This window comes from Lycium barbarum, chromosome 11, assembly GCF_019175385.1.
Source record: "Lycium barbarum isolate Lr01 chromosome 11, ASM1917538v2, whole genome shotgun sequence".
NCBI lineage: Eukaryota > Viridiplantae > Streptophyta > Magnoliopsida > Solanales > Solanaceae > Lycium > Lycium barbarum.
Genome location: NC_083347.1, coordinates 26,159,991 through 26,181,093, shown reverse-complemented (window position 1 = coordinate 26,181,093; position 21,103 = coordinate 26,159,991). Strand labels below are relative to the sequence as shown.

General features: G+C 35.9%; 1 protein-coding gene across 2 annotated transcripts; it reads left to right on the top strand.

Moving 5' to 3' along the window:
* The first annotated feature begins 207 nt into the window (after positions 1–207).
* On the top strand, positions 208–14,878 carry LOC132619291 (transcription factor JUNGBRUNNEN 1-like). Of its 2 annotated transcripts, none has more exons than XM_060334239.1 (3): positions 208–484; positions 5,472–5,797; positions 13,850–14,878. In XM_060334239.1, exons 1-3 carry the CDS (start codon positions 253–255, stop codon positions 14,276–14,278), a joined length of 987 nt encoding a protein of 328 aa, XP_060190222.1. In that variant the 5' UTR covers positions 208–252; the 3' UTR covers positions 14,279–14,878. The 2 variants fall into 2 exon arrangements, with proteins under 2 accessions (XP_060190222.1, XP_060190221.1); XM_060334238.1 differs by having other exon boundaries at positions 5,469–5,797.
* Positions 14,879–21,103: the final 6,225 nt, after the last annotated feature.

Genomic DNA, 21,103 nt, shown 5'->3' with positions numbered 1-21,103 from the left:
AAAATTCCGTCAAACATCTTTCATATAAAATGAAATCGGCAGAATAGTTCTATATAGTCTATTTTGAATAATCAACAAAGCGAAATAGGCCAATTAAGTTTCGCTGTCTTTGACCAAATTAGCAACTACCATCTCAGGACCTTTCTCATTATTTATACTTGTCTTTCTCCTATTATTATTTTATTTTCTTATTTGTCTTATTAGCTAAAAACTCTATAAGATATCCATGCATTAGCTAGTGTGATAATTAAAATGAGTGAAAAGAGAGCAGATAAAACTGAAGCAATGGAAGTGGAAAGTATAGCTGAAGGTAAGAACAAAAGTGATGAAGAAGAAAAAATGATGCTTCCAGGTTTTCGATTTCATCCTACAGATGAAGAGCTTGTGGGATTTTATCTTCGACGCAAAGTTGAAAACAAAAAGATCAAAATTGATCTCATCAAAGAGGTTGATATCTACAAACATGATCCTTGGGATCTTCCAAGTGAGTATATATACAAGTTATTTTATGTTACCTTTTTCACATGAAGTCTATGTTCAAAGGCCTATGGATCTACTTCTACTTAGTAATTAATGGTTCAAGTGAATCCAATAGTTTATGTTCAGATCTTATATGTATATATTAAGAAATTAAATCCAGTAAATCTCTAAAACTTTTTTGCATATATTAACTCGAAATCTCTATAGAAACTTATGAACTTGAAAATCATGAATACACCTTTGATCTACTCAAGATGATTTCTGCCAAAATTAGATGGTCTAGCAGAAAATACATGCCTAAATATACTTTTTACTTGTCAGTACTAGACTGAAAACCTTGATCCTTGAGTAATTTTGTTTTTTCGGTTACATAGAAAGATATTAATTAAATAGAATTTTTAAAAAATTTCACAAGCCGCATGGTTCATGTTTACCAGGAGAAGACTTTATTTTTTTGTCACATCTTTTCAGATTAACAAATCTTTTTTATGTTTGTAACCTTCAAGATGATAAGAAGGTCAAATACTTAGAAAAGCTTGATCCTTGATGATAATACGTTTATATATATAGGACAACTGAGAAAACAAAGCTTAATTGTAGCATAGTCGAAACTAGTGACGGATCCAACTATACATGAATCGTAGGTTTAATAGATCCCAATATATTGAGGGCGCGAAAAACAACTACAAATAAATATATTTTAGAACTTATTCTTTTAACTCAGACATCATAACATTGATGCTGTATTAAAACAAATCAACTGAACTCAAGAGCCTCCTCTTAAAGTAAGACATTATATTGTGTCTATGCAGTGATTGAAAAGAATGCTAAATTATTGGATCTTTCGCTGCTCGAAACTAGGTTTTAAATACTTACTTCCGCTCTAAATTAGCCAAGAGGGCTAATTGTGCTAGTTTATCAGTTTTCACTACTAGAAAAATGGGGATTAATGATGGATAAATTTTGTAGCTAAATAATAAATTTCTATGTATTTAGCAATAGATCATTAAAAAAATTCCTTAGCGACGGATTAATAACGAAGTTCGTATTTTTTTTTATATAGTGTTGTGTCGATCACACTCATGTAGAATTTCCTTATGAGTCTACCATCATCCGTTATCCAGCTATAAGCAAAAATACCCACTTTCGACAAAACATTAATTGTTATTTACTCAATTATATTATGTGAACCAGGGGCGAATCTATCTATTAAAAATGGGTCAGGTGAACACATGGTCACCTGACTAAACTCGTTATATTATATATATAATCCTTAAAATATATCTAATATTAACTGAAGGAACACATGGTCAAACTAGATCAAGTGGAGCATTGGTTAAGTACGTATTTGGTTTAATCCCTTAAAATTGTGGGATCGAACCCTACTAAATGCACTTTTGCGTCTTTTTTTTTAAAAAAAAATTCAAGGTGAACTCATCCTCTTGAAATCCTGAACTCGCCTCGTGAACCCTCTACGGCTCTACCTCATCTACTTCGATTATAAATTCATGTGACATGCATGAAAGGTAAACTTCTATGGATGAGTGTGTTTGGTATGATCGATCAGGTCTTCTTTTTTGTAAGGAAAATATATTTTTAGAAAATTTATGGAATTATTTTTTTGAAAAGTATTCTTCGGTGTTTGCTTGGCCTATGAGTAAAAAATAATTTTCAAAAAATTATACTAAAGATTGATAATGTTATTTGCAAATTGATGAGTGTTAATTAATTGGATGAAATTTTGAGTGGTAAAAATTAATAGTAATGTCTAATTTAATTTGAAGCAAGTAATATAAAGTTAAAAGTTAAAGCAGTTGTAAGCAAAATAAATTCCGCCTATCAGTGTGGTGCGTCATTTTCTTTCCATCAAAGAAAATGTTTTCTTCAAAATATTTTTTTAGTAATCAAATCCCATAAATGACTTTCTTACGACAATTTTTTTTTTTTTTTGAAAAAAAGAGACTTAATTTTCTTTGATTTCGCACACCTTTAATTTTATTTACTTAATAAAGTTTTGAACAATTAGGTACCCTAAGCACTACGCACAGTAAAGTTTCATGTTTACATAGTTAGAGGTTCTAAGGTTGAACAACATCTCATCGAGAAGGGAGGCCGAGCTGGTTGAACAGGTGATCTCCCAAACGGAGGAGATCTCTGGTTTGAAAACCTCTATATGCTTTCTCGATCGATCTTGTTGCACAGGGCTTGTCTAGTGCGATTTACCTCTCATGTGTGGTTTGCGGGTTGTTACACTGGAGCGGGGTTTACCTTGTACGCACCTAAAGGGTTCCTTTGGCAAAAGAAAAAAAACTCATCTAGAAAAACCCTATGCGAACAAATCCATTATTTCCGCTATTCAATTTATGTGATATAGACTTTTGAAATTTTTTATTTTAAATGTCATAACATTATTGTGTAATTATAAAACTGTCGAAATTTGTGATCTTATATAAACTTGTGAGGTTATAATAACTTCTCATTAAGGATAAAATGAGAAGTTCAAAACATGTTTGCAAATTTAAATGTGTGTCTATTATGATCAATATTAATCCCTATGTTTCTTCTTATGTGAACATGTTTTGACTACATACGAAATTCATCACTGCACCAAGAAAGTGACTACTTTTAGATAGATTTGGTTTGTGTAGGATGTTTATTTGCTTGACCTTTTCCTGCAACAATTATAGACCAAGGACATGGCCCCAAAGTTGTAGGAATCATAGAAAAAATCTTAAAAAAGACAATTAGAAAGAGACGTTGCCATTGTCGTTGACCAAGTTCTCTTCATACCTCAAGTAGCTAATTCAAACAAGACAGCACAATTTTTCGTTTTGACTGATATAAATACTGTGTCTATTATAACATAATGAATAATCTTGATCTATCATTAGAATTTTGCTTGAGTGTGTTAGAAAAAAAAAATACTCCTACGTTTCAATTTGAGTTTAACAAAATAAATAAGACACTTGAATCTTGTGGTTTTAAATTAAAGATATGTATAATGTACCAAAATATTCTTGAATTTTTTGGTCTTATATATGTTATGTGGGATGTTGTAGTTATAGTGTTGCCAAATTAGGAAAGAGATTTTTTTTTTTAAACAAACTAAAAAGCAAAGCAAGACAAACAAATTGAAACATAGGGTAAGAAGTAAGAGTTTAACTATACTACTTAGTTTATCTTATGTGTCTTGGAAATTCAAGAAGGAACAATTTTTTTTTTCTTTTGAATCATGTAGTTTTAAATTAAAGATATATTAACATATTATAAATACCTTTTGAATCTTTTGATCTTAAAAATGTCACGTCATTTCTATAATAGGGTGTCATTAAAATGAAAATGATGAAATTCAAAAGAAAAATATGGAAAAGATATATTCTTTTATAAATAAACTAAAAAAAGATAAGACATAAATTGAAGTGGAGGAAGTAATTTATTATAAAAAAAAAAAGATCATAGCTATCAAGTCACCTAGACAACTACTTGTAACTATCCATAATAATCACGGTCAATATATTGGAAAATTAGGTCCATATACATATATGGTACCAATAATTAAGAATTATTTTCCCCTTCTTGTTGTGTCAAAGACTAAATCACAAACTTCTGATAAAAGACGAATAGCTCTAGTAAAGTTTGTAATATGAATATCCTTACCAAGTAGGTGGTTTTAGGATTTCATTTTTTAGTATCATGACCAAAATGAACTCTTGCTTCCATCATCTCTTTTAAATTGTATTCCAATATCTTCTTGTCATTTCTCACTACCCCAATCTTTTTTTTTCCTTTTTTTTTTCTTGAAAAAAAGAAGAAGACGAGAATCACTGAATTGAAATAAATAATTGTTCTGATGGAATCTTGTATTTTACAGTATTATTGAGTGTGACTACTCAACAATTATTATTTTCTAGTCATTATTATTTTTATTACCAAGGAAAATAACTTTACCAAATGCAGAGTGCGACAGAGAAGAATCTGTCGTGTCGTTCGAAATTAATAAATCCTATAATGATCGTTCAGGTGTACATCGTGATTTTTTTCTTCAAAGAGTAGAATCAAATAATTGAAGGGTGCACTAATCCATTGAATCTAGTGCCAACGGTATCAAACCCCCCCCCCCCCCCCCCCCAAAAAAAAAAAAAAAAAAAACAATGTTGTATTTCAAGCATTTCAACCAATCCATATAACTATTCTTTTCCTGCCTAACTCGGGGTGATAATTTCCCTTCCTTTTTCTAAAATACCTGAGTGGTCTGCTCAGCAAACGTACAAAGTGAATCGCTACCCCGGAAAGCCAATTTTGCTAAAATCAAACAGTTTCCTGAAAACTCATTTCACATATAAAACTTTTAATATTGAGAGATGCTCTTGATTATTAATATGTAGTATTAGTTTGTCCTTTTAACCAATAAAAAAGAAAGAGATGCTCTTGTCTTTCCAATAAGATGACTCGACAACAAATAGCTTCTCCCAAAGTACCTCATTTGTTCCTCACAACAATCCAACAAGTTCTGTAAGGTGAAAAAACATTAGATATTCCATCTTTTGAAATCAACACTTGACATACAATCGTTGTTATTTGACATACAATAATTTTCATATGCCTATTATGAATTTTCACTTTCTAAGAGCGATAAACCTGTTGAATCTTATAAACCAAAGAGATTTGGCTTTGCGCTGTAGTAAGTAAACACCAATCAAGAATCCACAATAAATTCAAGAATTATTGTTTTACAATTGTTCCAAACCTCAACCATCTTTTTTAGATTCATGGATCATGAATCAATCACATGCACTTCTAACACCTGTTCCACTTTTGGGAGAAACTTTTGTGTTATATCACCACATCGTGATTTTTCATATCCAAAGAACAAATCTACTATTTTCATATATGTAAATGTTTGAAGTTCTATTTTCCATTTCAAATATGTTTGTAAGAAAATTGTTGGTTGTTTTTTCTAACTTTTGGGTGTAATAATTTGTATGAAGAAGTGATGGGCACAGTAGGGGATAACAAGGAATGGTATTTCTTCAGCATGAGAGGGAGAAAGTACAAAAACAGTGTAAGACCAAATAGAGTAACAGGATCTGGTTTTTGGAAAGCAACAGGAATTGACAAGCCTGTTTATTCTACTACTACTATTACTACATCACAAAGTGAGTGCATTGGGCTGAAGAAATCATTAGTATATTATAGGGGAAGTGCTGGCAAAGGAACTAAAACTGATTGGATGATGCATGAGTTTCGTCTCCCACCTACATGGAACACTACTTCAAATGCCCACCAGCCCAATCCCAACAACATTGCTCATGAAGCTGTAAGATTTTCTCTCTTATTTTCTGCTTGTGGTGGTAATTAATAGATATTCTATGTCAAATTCTTGTTTTCTTTTCTTGAATTTTGATGTAATTATAGTATGTGGGACTGGAAGTGAATGAGAAGAATTAGCAGACTCATTTATCCACTCCCTCACTTGAATTTAGCATTTTCTTGGAGAGTTTAACTATGACAATGTATTCTAGTTAAAGAGTTAAAACTAATGTACGTCCCTGATAATGCAAATAAAATTTATATACATAAATACTTTATCAAAAAGTGAGATTTTTAATCTTGAAAACATAGTAGATTATTTGCTACAACAAGTAAAAGCATGCAACATGATGACACTGTAAAAGGTCTTACACCGTCAGTATATATAAGTTAAACTCGATCGAGGCTAATTCAAATTTCATGCACTAATGGTGTAAAACACATTTTATATAATTAAATCACTAAAAAGTAATTTCAAGTAACTCTCTCTAATAACATTGATTGTACAATTGAATAAACGGTGAATAACTTGTTATAACAGGTTAAATTACATTGATAGTGTAAAAGTTTCATTATATTGTTGGTGTGTACAACTTAAGTCCATGATAATATATATCATTTGGGATGTCAGTCTTGTTTTCAATCAAAACGACCACCCTGGTGGGAGGTTAGGCAATTCCCCCAACCTATGGATAATTACAAAAAGAACTAGTACACGGAGGAGGACATAAACCTTAGCTTAGCCTCTAAACATGAAGAAAAATGACAGAACTCATCGGGATATACATTTGCTCAAAAGATATTTGCCTAAGTTGGGAGGACTCCTCCATTACGTTTTGTATGCTTAGAATTTTACAGAAGGATGTTATACACAATATTGTGAGAACTACACAAAATTGAGCTCTATATCGTAATAACATCATTAATAATGGTTCTTCCTTGGTCGAGGTCTGAAACTGGAAATGACATCTTGATCAACCTTCAAGGCAAGGACATGAGTTCGTCAAACATGACTTGATCTTTCAAACTCTCTCCCCCGATTAGCTAGTTGATGAGCTATCATGTTACCCTTTCGAAAGGTGTGAACAGAATTGAACCTTTCCTTGCCTGAGAATTCAATGATGTGTCTGATCTGCCCAGGTGGTTTCATTTTGTTCTTAATCATGTTGACTATCCGTTGAGAGTCATATTCAACTATCACATTAATCTGCCCCTGTTGGTTCAACCTTCATTCCTTTTAAATGGCTTTGGCCTCAACCATATGTTACTACATTGACCACAATACTGAGCATATGTCGATAGAAAAGAAGCTCTAGTATCCCTTAGGATACCAAACTTCTTGGGTTTCCTTTACTAAAGACATCTATATTAAGTTTTAACAGTCCTTCCTCAAGTTTATCTCACTAACAAGTTGACTACTAATTACCTGTTGTTCCTTTTCCACTGGTACACATTTCAGTCCATGACTAAGGAACTTGAAACTTTAGAAACTGACTAATAAAAAAGATAGTCATGTATTTGCATACCTGATGTATAATAAACCTGCCTGACATATGGACATTCTCAAACCTGGCAGCTATCTCCAAAATATTTCTAAGTGAAGAACTGAAGACATCGTAAAAAAGTTGCATGGACTGTCATTATATAGCTTAATTAACGACCTAACTCATAATAAGCTGTCTGATATAACCAGCCTCGCTATAATGCCACAACATTTTCCAAAAAACAACAACAACAACAACCCAGTGTAATCCCACAAAGTGGGGTCTGAGGAGGGTGGGATGTACGCAGACCTTACCTCAACCTTTTTGGGGTAGAGAGGTTGTTTCCGATAGACCTTCCGCTAAAAACATAGTCAATGCAGGCAGCAAAATACCAAGGCAGAAAATAAATGGAGCAACACATAGTAATACACACATAAGGATAATACTCTACGCGATACCTAGATATCACTAAAAAATTAAAAAAATATTAGAAAAAAAAGAAGGAGAAAAGGAGGTGGAAAAGGCTAGTCCCCACCCCCCGCCCCCTCTCGCACACACAACGCGACAAAACTCAACTTCCTACTAACCTTCTATCCTAATCTTCTATCTCGAATCTTCCTATCTAAGGTCATGTCCTCAGTCAGCTCAAGTTGTGCCATGTCTTGTCTAATCACCTCCCCCAATTCTTCTTCGGCCTACCTCTACCTCTCCTAACATCTGCGACCGCTAATCTCTCACACCTCCTAACTGGTGCATCCTCACTCCTCTTCACATGCCCAAACCATCTCAATCTTGCTTCTCTCATCTTGTCCGCCACGGAGGCCACTCCGACCATTTCCCGTATAACTTCATTTCTAATCATATCTCTCTTAGTATGCCCACACATCCATTTGAGCATTCTCATCTCCGCTACCTTCATCTTTTGAACGTGGGCGTTCTTTACTGGCCAGCATTCTTCCCCTAAAAATAATGTTGGTCTAACCACCACTTTGTAGAACCTACCTTTCAGCCTAGGCGACACCCGCTTATCGCAAAGCACCCCGGAGGTGAGCCTCCATTTCATCCACCCTGCTTTAATACGATGTGAGATGTCATCAACCTCCCCGTCCCCTTGTATTACGGACCCAAGATACTTGAAGCTTCTGTCACGACCCAGCTGAGGGCCGCGACGGGTACCCGGGGCTAACCACCGAGCACCGCTCGTACTACCATTTCCTTAACCTATTTAACCATCATTCATCGATTTCCTGTCAACTATAAGAAGTATCGGATTTTTCATTACAAAAATATACTGCTTTAATGCAGGAACATGTTTCGATATACTTATACACATACATACTATCCATATCGTGGAACCACATAACCCACATCTAGCATCTACGAGCCTCTATTGGATAACATACACCCATATACACAAAAGGATCAACCGAATAGCACCTCCGGAGTAATGGAGGGCTCCTGTAAACCTGCAGATGGCTCCTACGGGTCTGCACCGTCTCCCTGTCTACCTGTGGGCATGAGCACAGCATCCAAAGAAAAGGATGTCAGTACGAACAGTATACTGAGTATGTAAGGCATGCATCAGTAGATATGGTAAGAGTAATACAGTAAAGGAGAACAAGAAAATAACTGATATCTGCTTGCCTCTTAAGGCGGATCCATGCATGCTTAATAATACTTTGCTGCGGAACGTGCAGCCCGATCCTCATATCATTACAATGTTAGTGTCGAGGAACGTACGACCCGATCCATAATCATAACATGTTAGTGCCGAGGAACGTACGGCCCGATCCATAATCATAATACGCGTCCGGGCACCCCGCGTCCGGGATGGAATCATGATATGCTAGCTGTACAGGTAGCTATGCGTCTATAGCGCCTCACCTTTCCCCACTTCCCCTGAAAACATTTTCATATCGTACATATACATATCATATACTTATATCATATACATAGCATGCAGGAGAACCCAAGGAAAAACTGTATCTCCATCGGAGTGACGTAAGGTCGGTAACCTCCGATTATAAATTATGGACTACTCGTCATAGCTTTGCCTCGCCTTGAAGGAACAACTATTATAAGGCGGGACTATCAATGAAGAGTGACATTAGGAGAACATAGAATTAAATCATAAATCTCGCAAGGTGTCAGCTCATGTACTTTGGAGTCTTAAAGTAGTCATCCATCTGTGAATAAAATTGAGGAATTAAGAAACAACTCGACATTCTTAAATCATCATTGAAATCATGATTTGAAACCTTTAGCGTGAAATCATTCCCATCGTAGTCATCATAGAAAACATTTTCATATTTGTCATCGTTGTCATTGTAATAAAATATGTTCATCATTGTCATCATAAAAGCTTACAAGATCGCAAACCATTGCTTGGAGGGTTACATGTGTTTGAAAGACATTTACGGGTCATAAAGAAAGGAATTATGCATTGGAATTGTAGAACTCTAGCTTTACTGACAACAAGGAGGTCATGAAAGAGTTTATGAAATCGTAACATAAGATTCATGCCTTTGAAAGAAGGGGATAGCCTCACATACCTTGGTTGCTTAGCTAAATCTCGTTCACTTGCTCTTCTTCAATATCGCGTCGTTACCTTCAAATGAGTAGTCGTTCTAACGTCAGTCAATGAGCCATAAGAACGTGCTACTAATTCTAAGGAAATTTGGACAGCACTTCCTTTGTTTATACTACTTTTCCCGTGTTCCATTTCAACTCCCAACACTACCAACAACAACCACAATACATCAAGTTATAATCATCATTCGATCACATTTGGCAAAATCCACCATTTCTCTCTATTTTCCCACATTTATGGTTTTGGGTTCGCTAACGTATTTTCTCATATATCATGCTTATCTCGTGGTCCACATGTCATTTACAACGCATTCATAATCATAGTATAACAACATTCATGGTTCAATCAAGCTATCTCCCAATTATGTCACTATTCACTCAGTAATGGTCCATTTTCTATGTTTTGCTAAAATTCATGCATTTTAGCTTTACAATACCTTAAGCCACATGGAATGATCATAAAACTCACCTTGGATGATGGTTGAACAAGCCTTGAAGGAAGATGCCTCCTTAGCACCAAAACCCTACTTCACTCTTCCTTGAATTTCCTTGAAGAAGATAAGCTTTTCTTGAATCTACACACTTGATTCATGTAATTGATGTTGTTGATCTTTGATTCCCTTGGTGTTCTTGTGGTTGAAGGGTTTAGAGAATATTCTAGGGTGTTCTAGAGAGAGAGAGTGGAGAATGAATTAAAATGGAATGAGAAAAATGATCCCTTAAGTGAAATAAAAAGCTGGCCGAGGACCATTATACGGACCAACATACGGTCCGTATAAAATCTACGGACCAACATACGGTCCGTACTATTTATACGGACCGTATGTACTGGCGTACATCTGTTCCAGAGGCTGGTCTTACCCTTGCCAATTTTTACGGCCAATTCTACGGCTCGTAGAAATTATACGGTCCGTAGATTGGACCGTATAACTCCCAGTGATTCCATTTTTGTTCTCGTTGCCTCTTTTGATCTCCGATCCTTATGGAACCTTCTTGGCACTTATTTAACACCTCAATATCAATCTTAGGGACATCATTACACTTCTCTAAGACATCGTTATATCATCCTCAATTCATTACTCGTTATTCTTTGTCCGATACACAACGTATGGTTCGTTTTACTTAGCAACTTTCTTTCCTTGCTTCGTATGCTTTTGAAACCTCGTTGAGGGTCATCTAATACCCTTTTCTTACTCGTCAAAACATCATATATGCTACGTCATCTGTTAGCCTATTCACTGTGCATGTACGGGGGATTTTCCGAGGTGTAACACTCTTCCCCCCTTTTGGAACATTCGTCCTCGTGGAACGTACGGCCCGATCCATAATCATATTATGTTAGTGCCGAGGAACGTACGGCTCGATCCATAACCCATATACCCCGCGTCCGGGATGGAATCATGATATGCTAGCTGTACAGGTAGCTATGCGTCTATAGCGCCTCACCTTTCCCCACTTCCCCTGAAAACATTTTCATATCGTACATATACATATCATATACTTATATCATATACATAGCATGCAGGAGAACCCAAGGAAAAACTGTATCTCCATCGGAGTGACGTAAGGTCGGTAACCTACGATTATAAATTATGGACTACTCGTCATAGCTTTGCCTCGCCTTGAAAGAACAACTATTATAAGGCGGGACTATCAATGAAGAGTGACATTAGGAGAACATAGAATTAAATCATAAATCTCGCAAGGTGTCAGCTCATGTACTTTGGAGTCTTAAAGTAGTCATCCATCTGTGAATAAAATTGAGGAATTAAGAAACAGCTCGACATTCTTAAATCATCATTGAAATCATGATTTGAAACCTTTAGCGTGAAATCATTCCCATCGTAGTCATCATAGAAAACATTTTCATATTTGGCATCGTTGTCATTGTAATAAAATATGTTCATCATTGTCATCATAAAAGCTTACAAGATCGCAAACCATTGGTTGGAGGGTTACAGGTGTTTGAAAGACATTTACGGGTCATCTAGAAAGGAATTATGCATTGGAATTGTAGAACTCTAGCTTTACTGACAACAAGGAGGTCATGAAAGAGTTTATGAAATCGTAACATAAGATTCATGCCTTTGAAAGAAGGGGATAGCCTCACATACCTTGGTTGCTTAGCTAAATCTCGTTCACTTGCTCTTCTTCAATATCGCGTCGTTACCTTCAAATGAGGAGTCGTTCTAACGTTAGTCAATGAGCCATAAGAACGCGCTACTAATTCTAAGGAAATTTGGACAGTACTTCCTTTGTTTATACTACTTTTCCCGTGTTCCATTTCAACTCCCAACACTACCAACAACAACCACAATACATCAAGTTACAATCATCATTCGATCACATTTGGCAAAATCCACCATTTCTCTCTATTTTCCCACATTTATGGTTTTGGGTTCGCTAACGTATTTTCTCATATATCATGCTTATCTCGTGGTCCACATGTCATTTACAACGCATTCATAATCATAGTATAACAACATTCATGGTTCAATCAAGCTATCTCCCAATTATGTCACTATTCACTCAGTAATGGTCCATTTTCTATGTTTTGCTAAAATTCATGCATTTTAGCTTTACAATACCTTAAGCCACATGGAATGATCATAAAACTCACCTTGGATGATGGTTGAACAAGACTTGAAGGAAGATGCCTCCTTAGCACCAAAACCCTACTTCACTCTTCCTTGAATTTCCTTGAAGAAGATAAGCTTTTCTTGAATCTACACACTTGATTTCATGTAATTGATGTTGTTGATCTTTGATTCCCTTGGTGTTCTTGTGGTTGAAGGGTTTAGAGAATATTCTAGGGTGTTCTAGAGAGAGAGAGAGTGGAGAATGAATTAAAATGGAATGAGAAAAATGATCCCTTAAGTGAAATAAAAAGCTGGCCGAGGACCATTATACGGACCAACATACGGTCCGTATAAAATCTACGGACCAACATACGGTCCGTACTATTTATACGGACCGTATGTACTGGCGTACATCTGGTCCAGAGGCTGGTCTTACCCTTGCCAATTTTTACGGCCAATTCTACAGCCCGTAGAAATTATACGGTCCGTAGATTGGACCGTATAACTCCCAGTGATTCCATTTTTGTTCTCGTTGCCTCTTTTGATCTCCGATCCTTATGGAACCTTCTTGGCACTTATTTAACACCTCAATATCAATCTTAGGGACATCATTACACTTCTCTAAGACATCGTTATATCATCCTCAATTCGTTACTCGTTATTCTTTGTCCGATACACAACATATGGTTCGTTTTACTTAGCAACTTTCTTTCCTTGCTTCATATGCTTTTGAAACCTCGTTGAGGGTCATCTAATACCCTTTTCTTACTCGTCAAAACATCATATACGCTACGTCATCTGTTAGCCTATTCACTGTGCATGTACGGGGGATTTTCCGAGGTGTAACAGCTTCCTTCAAAAAAAAAAAAAAAAAGAAAGAAAGAAAAAAACACACCTGTTCTGAAATCGAGCCTTTTCATGTTTGGTTACAACATGAACATATTGATGGTATCACCTACCAAAATTTTGGATCTCACTTCATCTGTGAGAATCCTGGCATACAATATGCTTAACATAAAAGAAAATTTTTTGAAAATTGTGAAAAAGCTATTTCTTTGCCTACTCAGCTTTAGCCAAGCTGTTTTACAAGTAAAAGCTCCTGTCATTTCAAGTGTCCAGACTGGATTTATATCAATATCCAATAAGTTATAAATAATAGCTGCTGGAAGGATACCTCTAAGTTTAGCCACATTCCAGTTCCTTTCTTCAAGGAATTCATGGCTTAGTATGCTTAGATGGAGATTGATATTGGATCACCTCATTAACCAAAGCTGCTTTTAATTCTCTTGGCAAAAAGAAGGAAAAAGAGTGAAAGAAAATTGCCAAGCAAGTATACAGCTACAGTACTTTTTATTAGTTCTCTAATATATCGAATCTTATTAACACTTTAAAAATCATAAACTGCAGGAAGTTTGGACGCTATGCAGAATATTCAAGAGGATTTCCAATTACAAGAGATTCACACCAGATTGGAAGCAACAGCAGCCCATTGTTAAACAAAGTTTTGGTGATGCAAGTTCTAAGGCATGCAGTCTTCAATCTGAAATCAGTGATGATTGCTCCAATAATATCAACTTTAGAAAGATGGCATTTGAACAAAATAATAATTACACAGTATCTGGAGGAAATTATCAAGTTGATCAAAGAAGCACTCATTACAATAGTAGCCAACCAATTACCAGGCTTCAATCTTCATTCGCATCATCAAACTCAAGCTTATGGAACACAAGTACTGCTGAAGATCAGGAGTATTTGTTTAGTGATGGAAACTGGGATGAGCTCAAATCGGTCGTTGATTTAGCCATTGATCCTCGTAGTCTTTTTGGATTTAAATAAGCTGGAAGCACACATTGGGACATGTCTTGTAGCAGCACTCTTGGTTTATATGTTGAATCAGTGACAAATCCAAAATATAGAGTCAGCAGGTTCTGTTCTTCATCTAGTATGTGCTATTTCCTCCACACATTTATATCTCCGAGCTAGACGCCAAGGATTCTGAATGAGTTGTTGGATGGATGAAATAGCAGGTACATCTACCTATGCGAGATGTACCACTTGTTACCGCTTTTTGGCTGTTCAAAGACTGTTTAGTTGGGATTGAAGTTAACACAGAATGCAGCTCAAGTATGGTATGCCTGCCTATTTTTTTATATTCACCTTCTTTTCCTCACCCCTATTTCTCTAACTAGCTTTCTATATTTTTAGTTTATTAGGACTAGAAACTTCACAGATCTTGTAAATTACTAATTTTCTAGAGTACCTTCTTCTTATTCTGAATTTCATAGAGTACTTTTTGTTTGGAGTATAAGAAATTGTTTAATGAGGAATAAGAGATTAGCTTCTTAGCTATCTTTGACAATTATATATTTGAATGGAGATTGTGATAACTTTGTTATGAAGATAGCGAGAAGTATAAAACGTTCTTTTGATATGTAATTCAATTTATAATTTTCAACTTACTTTCCTTCTTGGGAAGATATTCTTACTTGAACATTTTTGTGTTGTAAGGTAGGAAGAGGGAGGGGTTATATCTATTTTAGATTACAAATTATGTTTGACAAGATTTTTTTTCAAGGATATGTTTGAAATTCATTTCTTGAAAGGAACTCTTTTAGCTAGCAATATTCATTAAACATCATTAAAGATCAAATATGCTTTTTGGGGCATAAACTATTACTAAAAGAGAATAGGGGGTACTAAAATGTTTTGCTTAACAAATAAAAGATGTTTTGAAAAGAGCAAAATAAGCATCTCCATATAAGACGGAAACTGAGGGCAAAGTCAACTTAATTCGCTTACAAGTTAGTTTTAGTTGATTGAGTAGTCACACCTGTGGTTCACATGGAAAATTTCCAAACCTCAAAAAAGGGCTCTGCTTCATTCTTTGTGCTTGCTAATATGAAAGAAGAGATACAATTCGAATACAAATTAAGTTGCTGATAGGCAACAATCCAATCACAGAGAAATGAGAGGCTGCATTGGCTTACCGTTCTTGACCTTATAATTCTTATGATTTGAGGCAATAGACTTCCAGTGACAGCATGAAAAAGCTCAGGTCAATAAGAGTAGTGCAGTTGTGACTATAGGTATATCTAAGCTCAGTGGCGGAGCCAGAAATTTAGCAAAGGGTATGCAAAATTAAATATATAACTAGCTAACATTAACCTATCTACACCGCGTAATTTTCCGGCGAAGAGTGTGTACTTGACCACCCTTCGCCTAAGGTGGCTCCGCCCACGTCTAAGCTACCTCACTAGCCAGATAAACCACTTCCCTCTCCAAGCACAGGAGTTCTAGAATGCTTTAATATGTGCTTTGGTTCACATTTTCTTTCGACAAATCGACATGCTTAGTTTGTGGTAAATTACTAATGCTACTTGAGCAACATTCTGTCTTCTATTCAAGGATCTACTCCTCCACCTGTGCTCCCTCCTTTGATCCCACTGGTATTGGTAAAATATGTCATGACTCATGTATGCCTCGACCTACCTTTTTACCACAACCAAATCACTCTCATTTCTCTCTCTATTCGGAATGTCACGACCCAGACCCGTGGGCCGCGACTGGTGCCCTGCTTGGACACCCAGACAGACATACAAGCCAAATTGTCATATTAAGGCTTAACTTAGATTTCTTATTCATCATCTTAAACAAAACTGAAAATGAATAATATCTTAAGCGGTCGCGTATACAGAATATCATATCAAATCAAAAGGGTCGGCGGAATACACATCGCCGTACATATGCACATATACAAATATACAGGTCATTTTGGCCGTATCCAAATCTGATAGGTTGGCGAAATATACATCGCCAGATACATATACGTGTGCAGACAAATGGGCCGTTTTGGCCATACTAGCAAACGGGACTGTACTAAAACGCAGATCATGCACAAACAAACACACACGTGACCCATGACCCGCATATATGACTACAAGCCTCTACAAATCATATCGGAACATATGATGGGACAGGGCCCCGCCGTACCCCAAATAGTCAAATATACAGAAGCATATGTATGACAAAAAGGCATATACCAAAGTGTGGGCTCCGAATTAAAATGGAGCTCTCTGTAGTAGCAGAATGTGTGGCCTACACTGGCAGATCACGAACCTCTGTACCTGCGGGCATGAAACGCAGCCCTCGAAGAAAGGGGGTCAGTACGAAAGATGTACTGAGTATGTAAAGCATAGAGTACAGAAATACAAACCATAACTGCCATAAAAAGGTACAGAGAGAAGATACCGAATCAGTACATCAGAGTCTACGCTGAAAGCATATGTATATTTATATATATCATGCAAGTAAAAATCATGCATAAGGCTCAGTAACGTGGTCACCACTCCGACGCTGGTGCCACACACAACATAACTCCAGAAGGTTTCAAATCTCCGTACATCTCCGAACATAACATATCACATCATCAAATCATATCATAAGCCATATCACAGCATAACTCCATAAACGGTACCCGGCCCTATGGCGAGGTCTCGGGAACCGTAACACAGCATACGGCCGAATATATCATAGTGCGCACGATCACAAAACCGGCCCGGGAACCGGCGAACGATGTCATAATAGCAGGCACGAGCAGAGTAGTGCGGAAATCATATGCATATACATAATTAAATTCCCAGACTCGACAAATAAGTACGTATACATATATTTGAGATCAGAAGGTCCAAAGTAAGTATCGAGTCTGTCGGAAGTAGCATACGAAAGATATAAGCCTTTAAGTTTACAAACTTTCGAAAATATATTTCATGAGCCTTTTTCTGAAAATTTGGTATCATTCACAGTGGGGAGCTTTCAAATACCTTATGGAACAAATCAAACGGAACCTTAGAGTCATAGGCAAAAGTCTCTCTTTTATATCATACGAATTTAGATCAAATCAGACAAACGAAGGAAATCTCGGGGGTAATGGGCCCACCTCGGGTCAAGTCGAGGTGGCGGACATAAATCACGAACATTAGACTCTATGGGGTCGTCCATGAAAGTTTCAAAGCGATTCTATCATATTTGTGCAAGTTACGGATGTTTGAATAAGTTTCCAACAAAACATAAGGATTATAGTTCAATTGCACTGAATGAATAGTACCCAAAATCAGACTCGGATTTCTATGAACAGAATAACCCCCGAGGCTCAAATCCAAACCTAGTATACCTAGGACATGCCAAGAGAAGGAAAGGGATAGCTTTACATACCTTATTCGCTCCTTACGCCTCTCCAAATTCAAATCCCGTTTCGTCCAAAATCTACATTTGGTCACATTTACCAAATATTAATCATAAGGTTTAAAAGTTCAATCGTAACCAATACTTGTCTACAGAAATTTGGGCAGCATCTCCCCTATACATACAACATTCCCAAGATTTAACTCGGCTCAAATATCAACAACCATACCAACAACAATCCACACTTTAACAACTTCATTAACATTATAAGGATCGCAACAACACAACTAACATATTAAACAAAATTAATCCATTTCCATTCTACTTCCATACACCACACAGCCACACCCTATATTTCCAACTTCCACCAAATTCATTCAGCTTTCAATTCCAATATAAATTCCACCATAACCACAACTAGAATACAACATAAAATTCAACTCATATTGTCTATACAACATCACATATATACGGCCACCTACATACATACACACCCACTTTGCAAACTTCCATATTTCCATAAATTCTACTCATTTCTACATACTACAACATAAACAAACCTTCATAACATAATAAAAAGGAATTGATTCTTACCTTTTTCTACAATCTTCTTCCACCTTACTTCGCTTTGCTATAACCTGGAGGGAATAGACGTTTGAATCCTTTAAGTCATAAAGGAGTAACCAGTATAAAACCTTGACTAGCATCAAGATCAAGTCTTGGCCGAGAGACCACTCATTTTCGTGATAGCTACTGGTTTTCGTTAGAAAACATTGCAAAGAATGGATAGAAATACTTAATAACCAAAAGTTAATCCTTATATTTTTTTATTCACTTAATGGATAAGGTTTCCCTTTATGATGTGGTCAAAAACGTGGCAAGAGGAAGCATGCATACTAGTTGGTTTGCCTTTATTTATTATAAATACAAAATGGCAAACATAGACCATATGCACTTTCGTACTTACACTGCATTCTTCTCCAAAAATGTGTCCACTAAATAAATTTACACCTAATCATATATTGAATAAATATCATGATGCCATGTGGATGACTACCATTTGGACTTTTCCCACTACTCTCCCACTTTATCCAATAATTAATCGGTTACGCACATAATTAATTTCTTGATCCCAATTCACTTTAATAACAATTATTTTTAATACATTTCATATACTTATTGTCACGATTATGTGACATAGCACTAGTCCATAATCCCTTTTGGTACCCATAAAATGTTATTTTCAATCACCGTCATTCACTTTCGAGTCTTAAATAATTTCGGGGCCTCAAACTTTTATACCATGATCTCTTCATTTGCATACTTGAATGTGACTAAAATTCCATATAGTTCGTTATAACTTGTTCAATTTCTAAACTTTGACAAAACTTATTTTCTCCGATTCGTTTAACCTCCACCACACTTACTTATCACTTGTTAAACATAGCATAAATACTTATAATGTCATAAGTAATATTGTCCTTGAACTTATGTCAATTAACTTACGACAAATCCAATGCACAAAAATGTGGAATTTAACAAATTCACGCACTAATAGTACGAAACACTTATCCTATCAATGTAATGTTCCTTATATTTACTAAAATTAATGCCTACCATTAATCCACGTAGTCACTACACCTTTTAATAGTAGCTATTCCATCCTTGCTGTCCCACTTACACTTAATATATAATACATATTTTCCAATTAAAAGGACTTTCTATCTGTTACACTTGTAAACAAAAAGCACCATATGCTTCCTTCTATATTTTCATCTAGTAATCACTATATCTAATTGGTAACATAGTATTCATACGGTAATCATATAGCAATGGTGCAGATATAAATATCTATCATACGTATTCTTCAATAATTCTCATAATAGAAAAAGATAGATTTTCATAAGAGAAAATAATTTATGTACCCATAACAAATAAAATCTCATTTCTAAATGTCCTCATACCGCACACATAATTAGAAATGTATCCCAGAAGTAGTAACAGTAATAACTATAGAAAATCATACTTATCAAATATTTACTAAAAGGGGTTTACTTAAAAAAAAAAATACCATATCAAGACCATATATAACAGTTTCAAAATTCATCAAACTTATTCCGTTACTAATGTCATTGAACTCGTACGCCTTCCAACTTGTGAAAACGCGGGATGTAACATTCTTCCCCCCTTTAGAACATTCGTCCTCGAATGTTAAACTAGTCGCATATAAGCATACTGGTTATGGTGATATCATAACAAATCAATTGTAACTCGAACTTATCTATCACGATGTGCCTCTCTTTACTTAGCCTAATGTCATTCTCCACTTGACATCTATTAATAACATTTCTTTTGAATAGTTGAAAACGAGTTTCCTTCTTAGTAATGACTTTTGGTCGCAATACTCCCTTGATTCCTCAGGAATTTCCTTTCAAAAGATATAAGTGAATCACTTTCTTGATATGATCCTTCTTCAAACTCGAACTCGTCTATCCTTTTTCTTAATAATGGTATTAAGTCTGACATGGTTTGCAACATTTTTCCACTTCCTTTCTTCCATAATAATCCAATCATAATCATTCACCCCCGTAATTAATTTCTAGGAATATTTTGACAGAGTTTCCTCTGTATTTCTTATTATCTCAAAACCTGCACGCAGGAAATACCAACAATGCTTCACAGGGCTAACATATACACGTGCGTATCATATCGTATCATAGCCACACAAGGCTAATAATTTCAAGTAAAAATATGAAGATGTCGAGACTTACCTTACATACGTAACTCAAACTGCACCTATTACACTCTCCTGTTTATTCTCTCTTTTCGATCTTCAACTTTATATTTCAATCATACTTCAAATAACTTCCCCAACATACATCTTTCATACCATTACTTACCTGTGTACTGTGTAGCTTCCAATATCATCAGTCACTGCCTTCTGTCGATGCCGTTCTTCGGCTGAAATCAAAGGTTAGTAAAAAGAATTCATTTCCTACGGCTGGCTCCATCGCACGATCTAAGATTCAAAGAAAGGTAACACCCTAAATGTCCTGTAGCCTCCTGCTTATAGATGTGGTGCACAACACACCGATAAACAAGACTCTACGAGACACGGCCTGTAGACATTCCGAGAACCAAACCGCTCTGATACCACTTTTGTCACGACCCAGACCCGTGGGCCGCGACTGGTGCCCTGCTTGGACACCCAGACAGACATACAAGCCAAATTGTCATATTAAGGCTTAACTTACATTTCTTATTCATCATCTTAAACAAAACTGAAAATGAATAATATCTTAAGCGGTCGCGTATACAGAATATCATATCAAATCAAAAGGGACGGCGGAATACACATCGCCGTATATATGCACATATACAAATATACAGGCCATTTTGGCCGTATCCAAATCTGATAGGTTGGCGGAATATACATCGCCAGATACATATACGTGTGCAGACAAATGGGCCGTTTTGGCC

Coding starts and splice junctions, on each gene's coding strand:
- LOC132619291 (XM_060334238.1), top strand. CDS start 253: ATGAGTGAAAAGAGAGCAGATAAAACTGAAGCAATGGAAGTGGAAAGT. Junction 485..5,468: donor TGATCCTTGGGATCTTCCAA/GTGAGTATATAT, acceptor ATTTGTATGAAG/AAGTGATGGGCACAGTAGGG. Junction 5,798..13,849: donor ACAACATTGCTCATGAAGCT/GTAAGATTTTCT, acceptor CATAAACTGCAG/GAAGTTTGGACGCTATGCAG.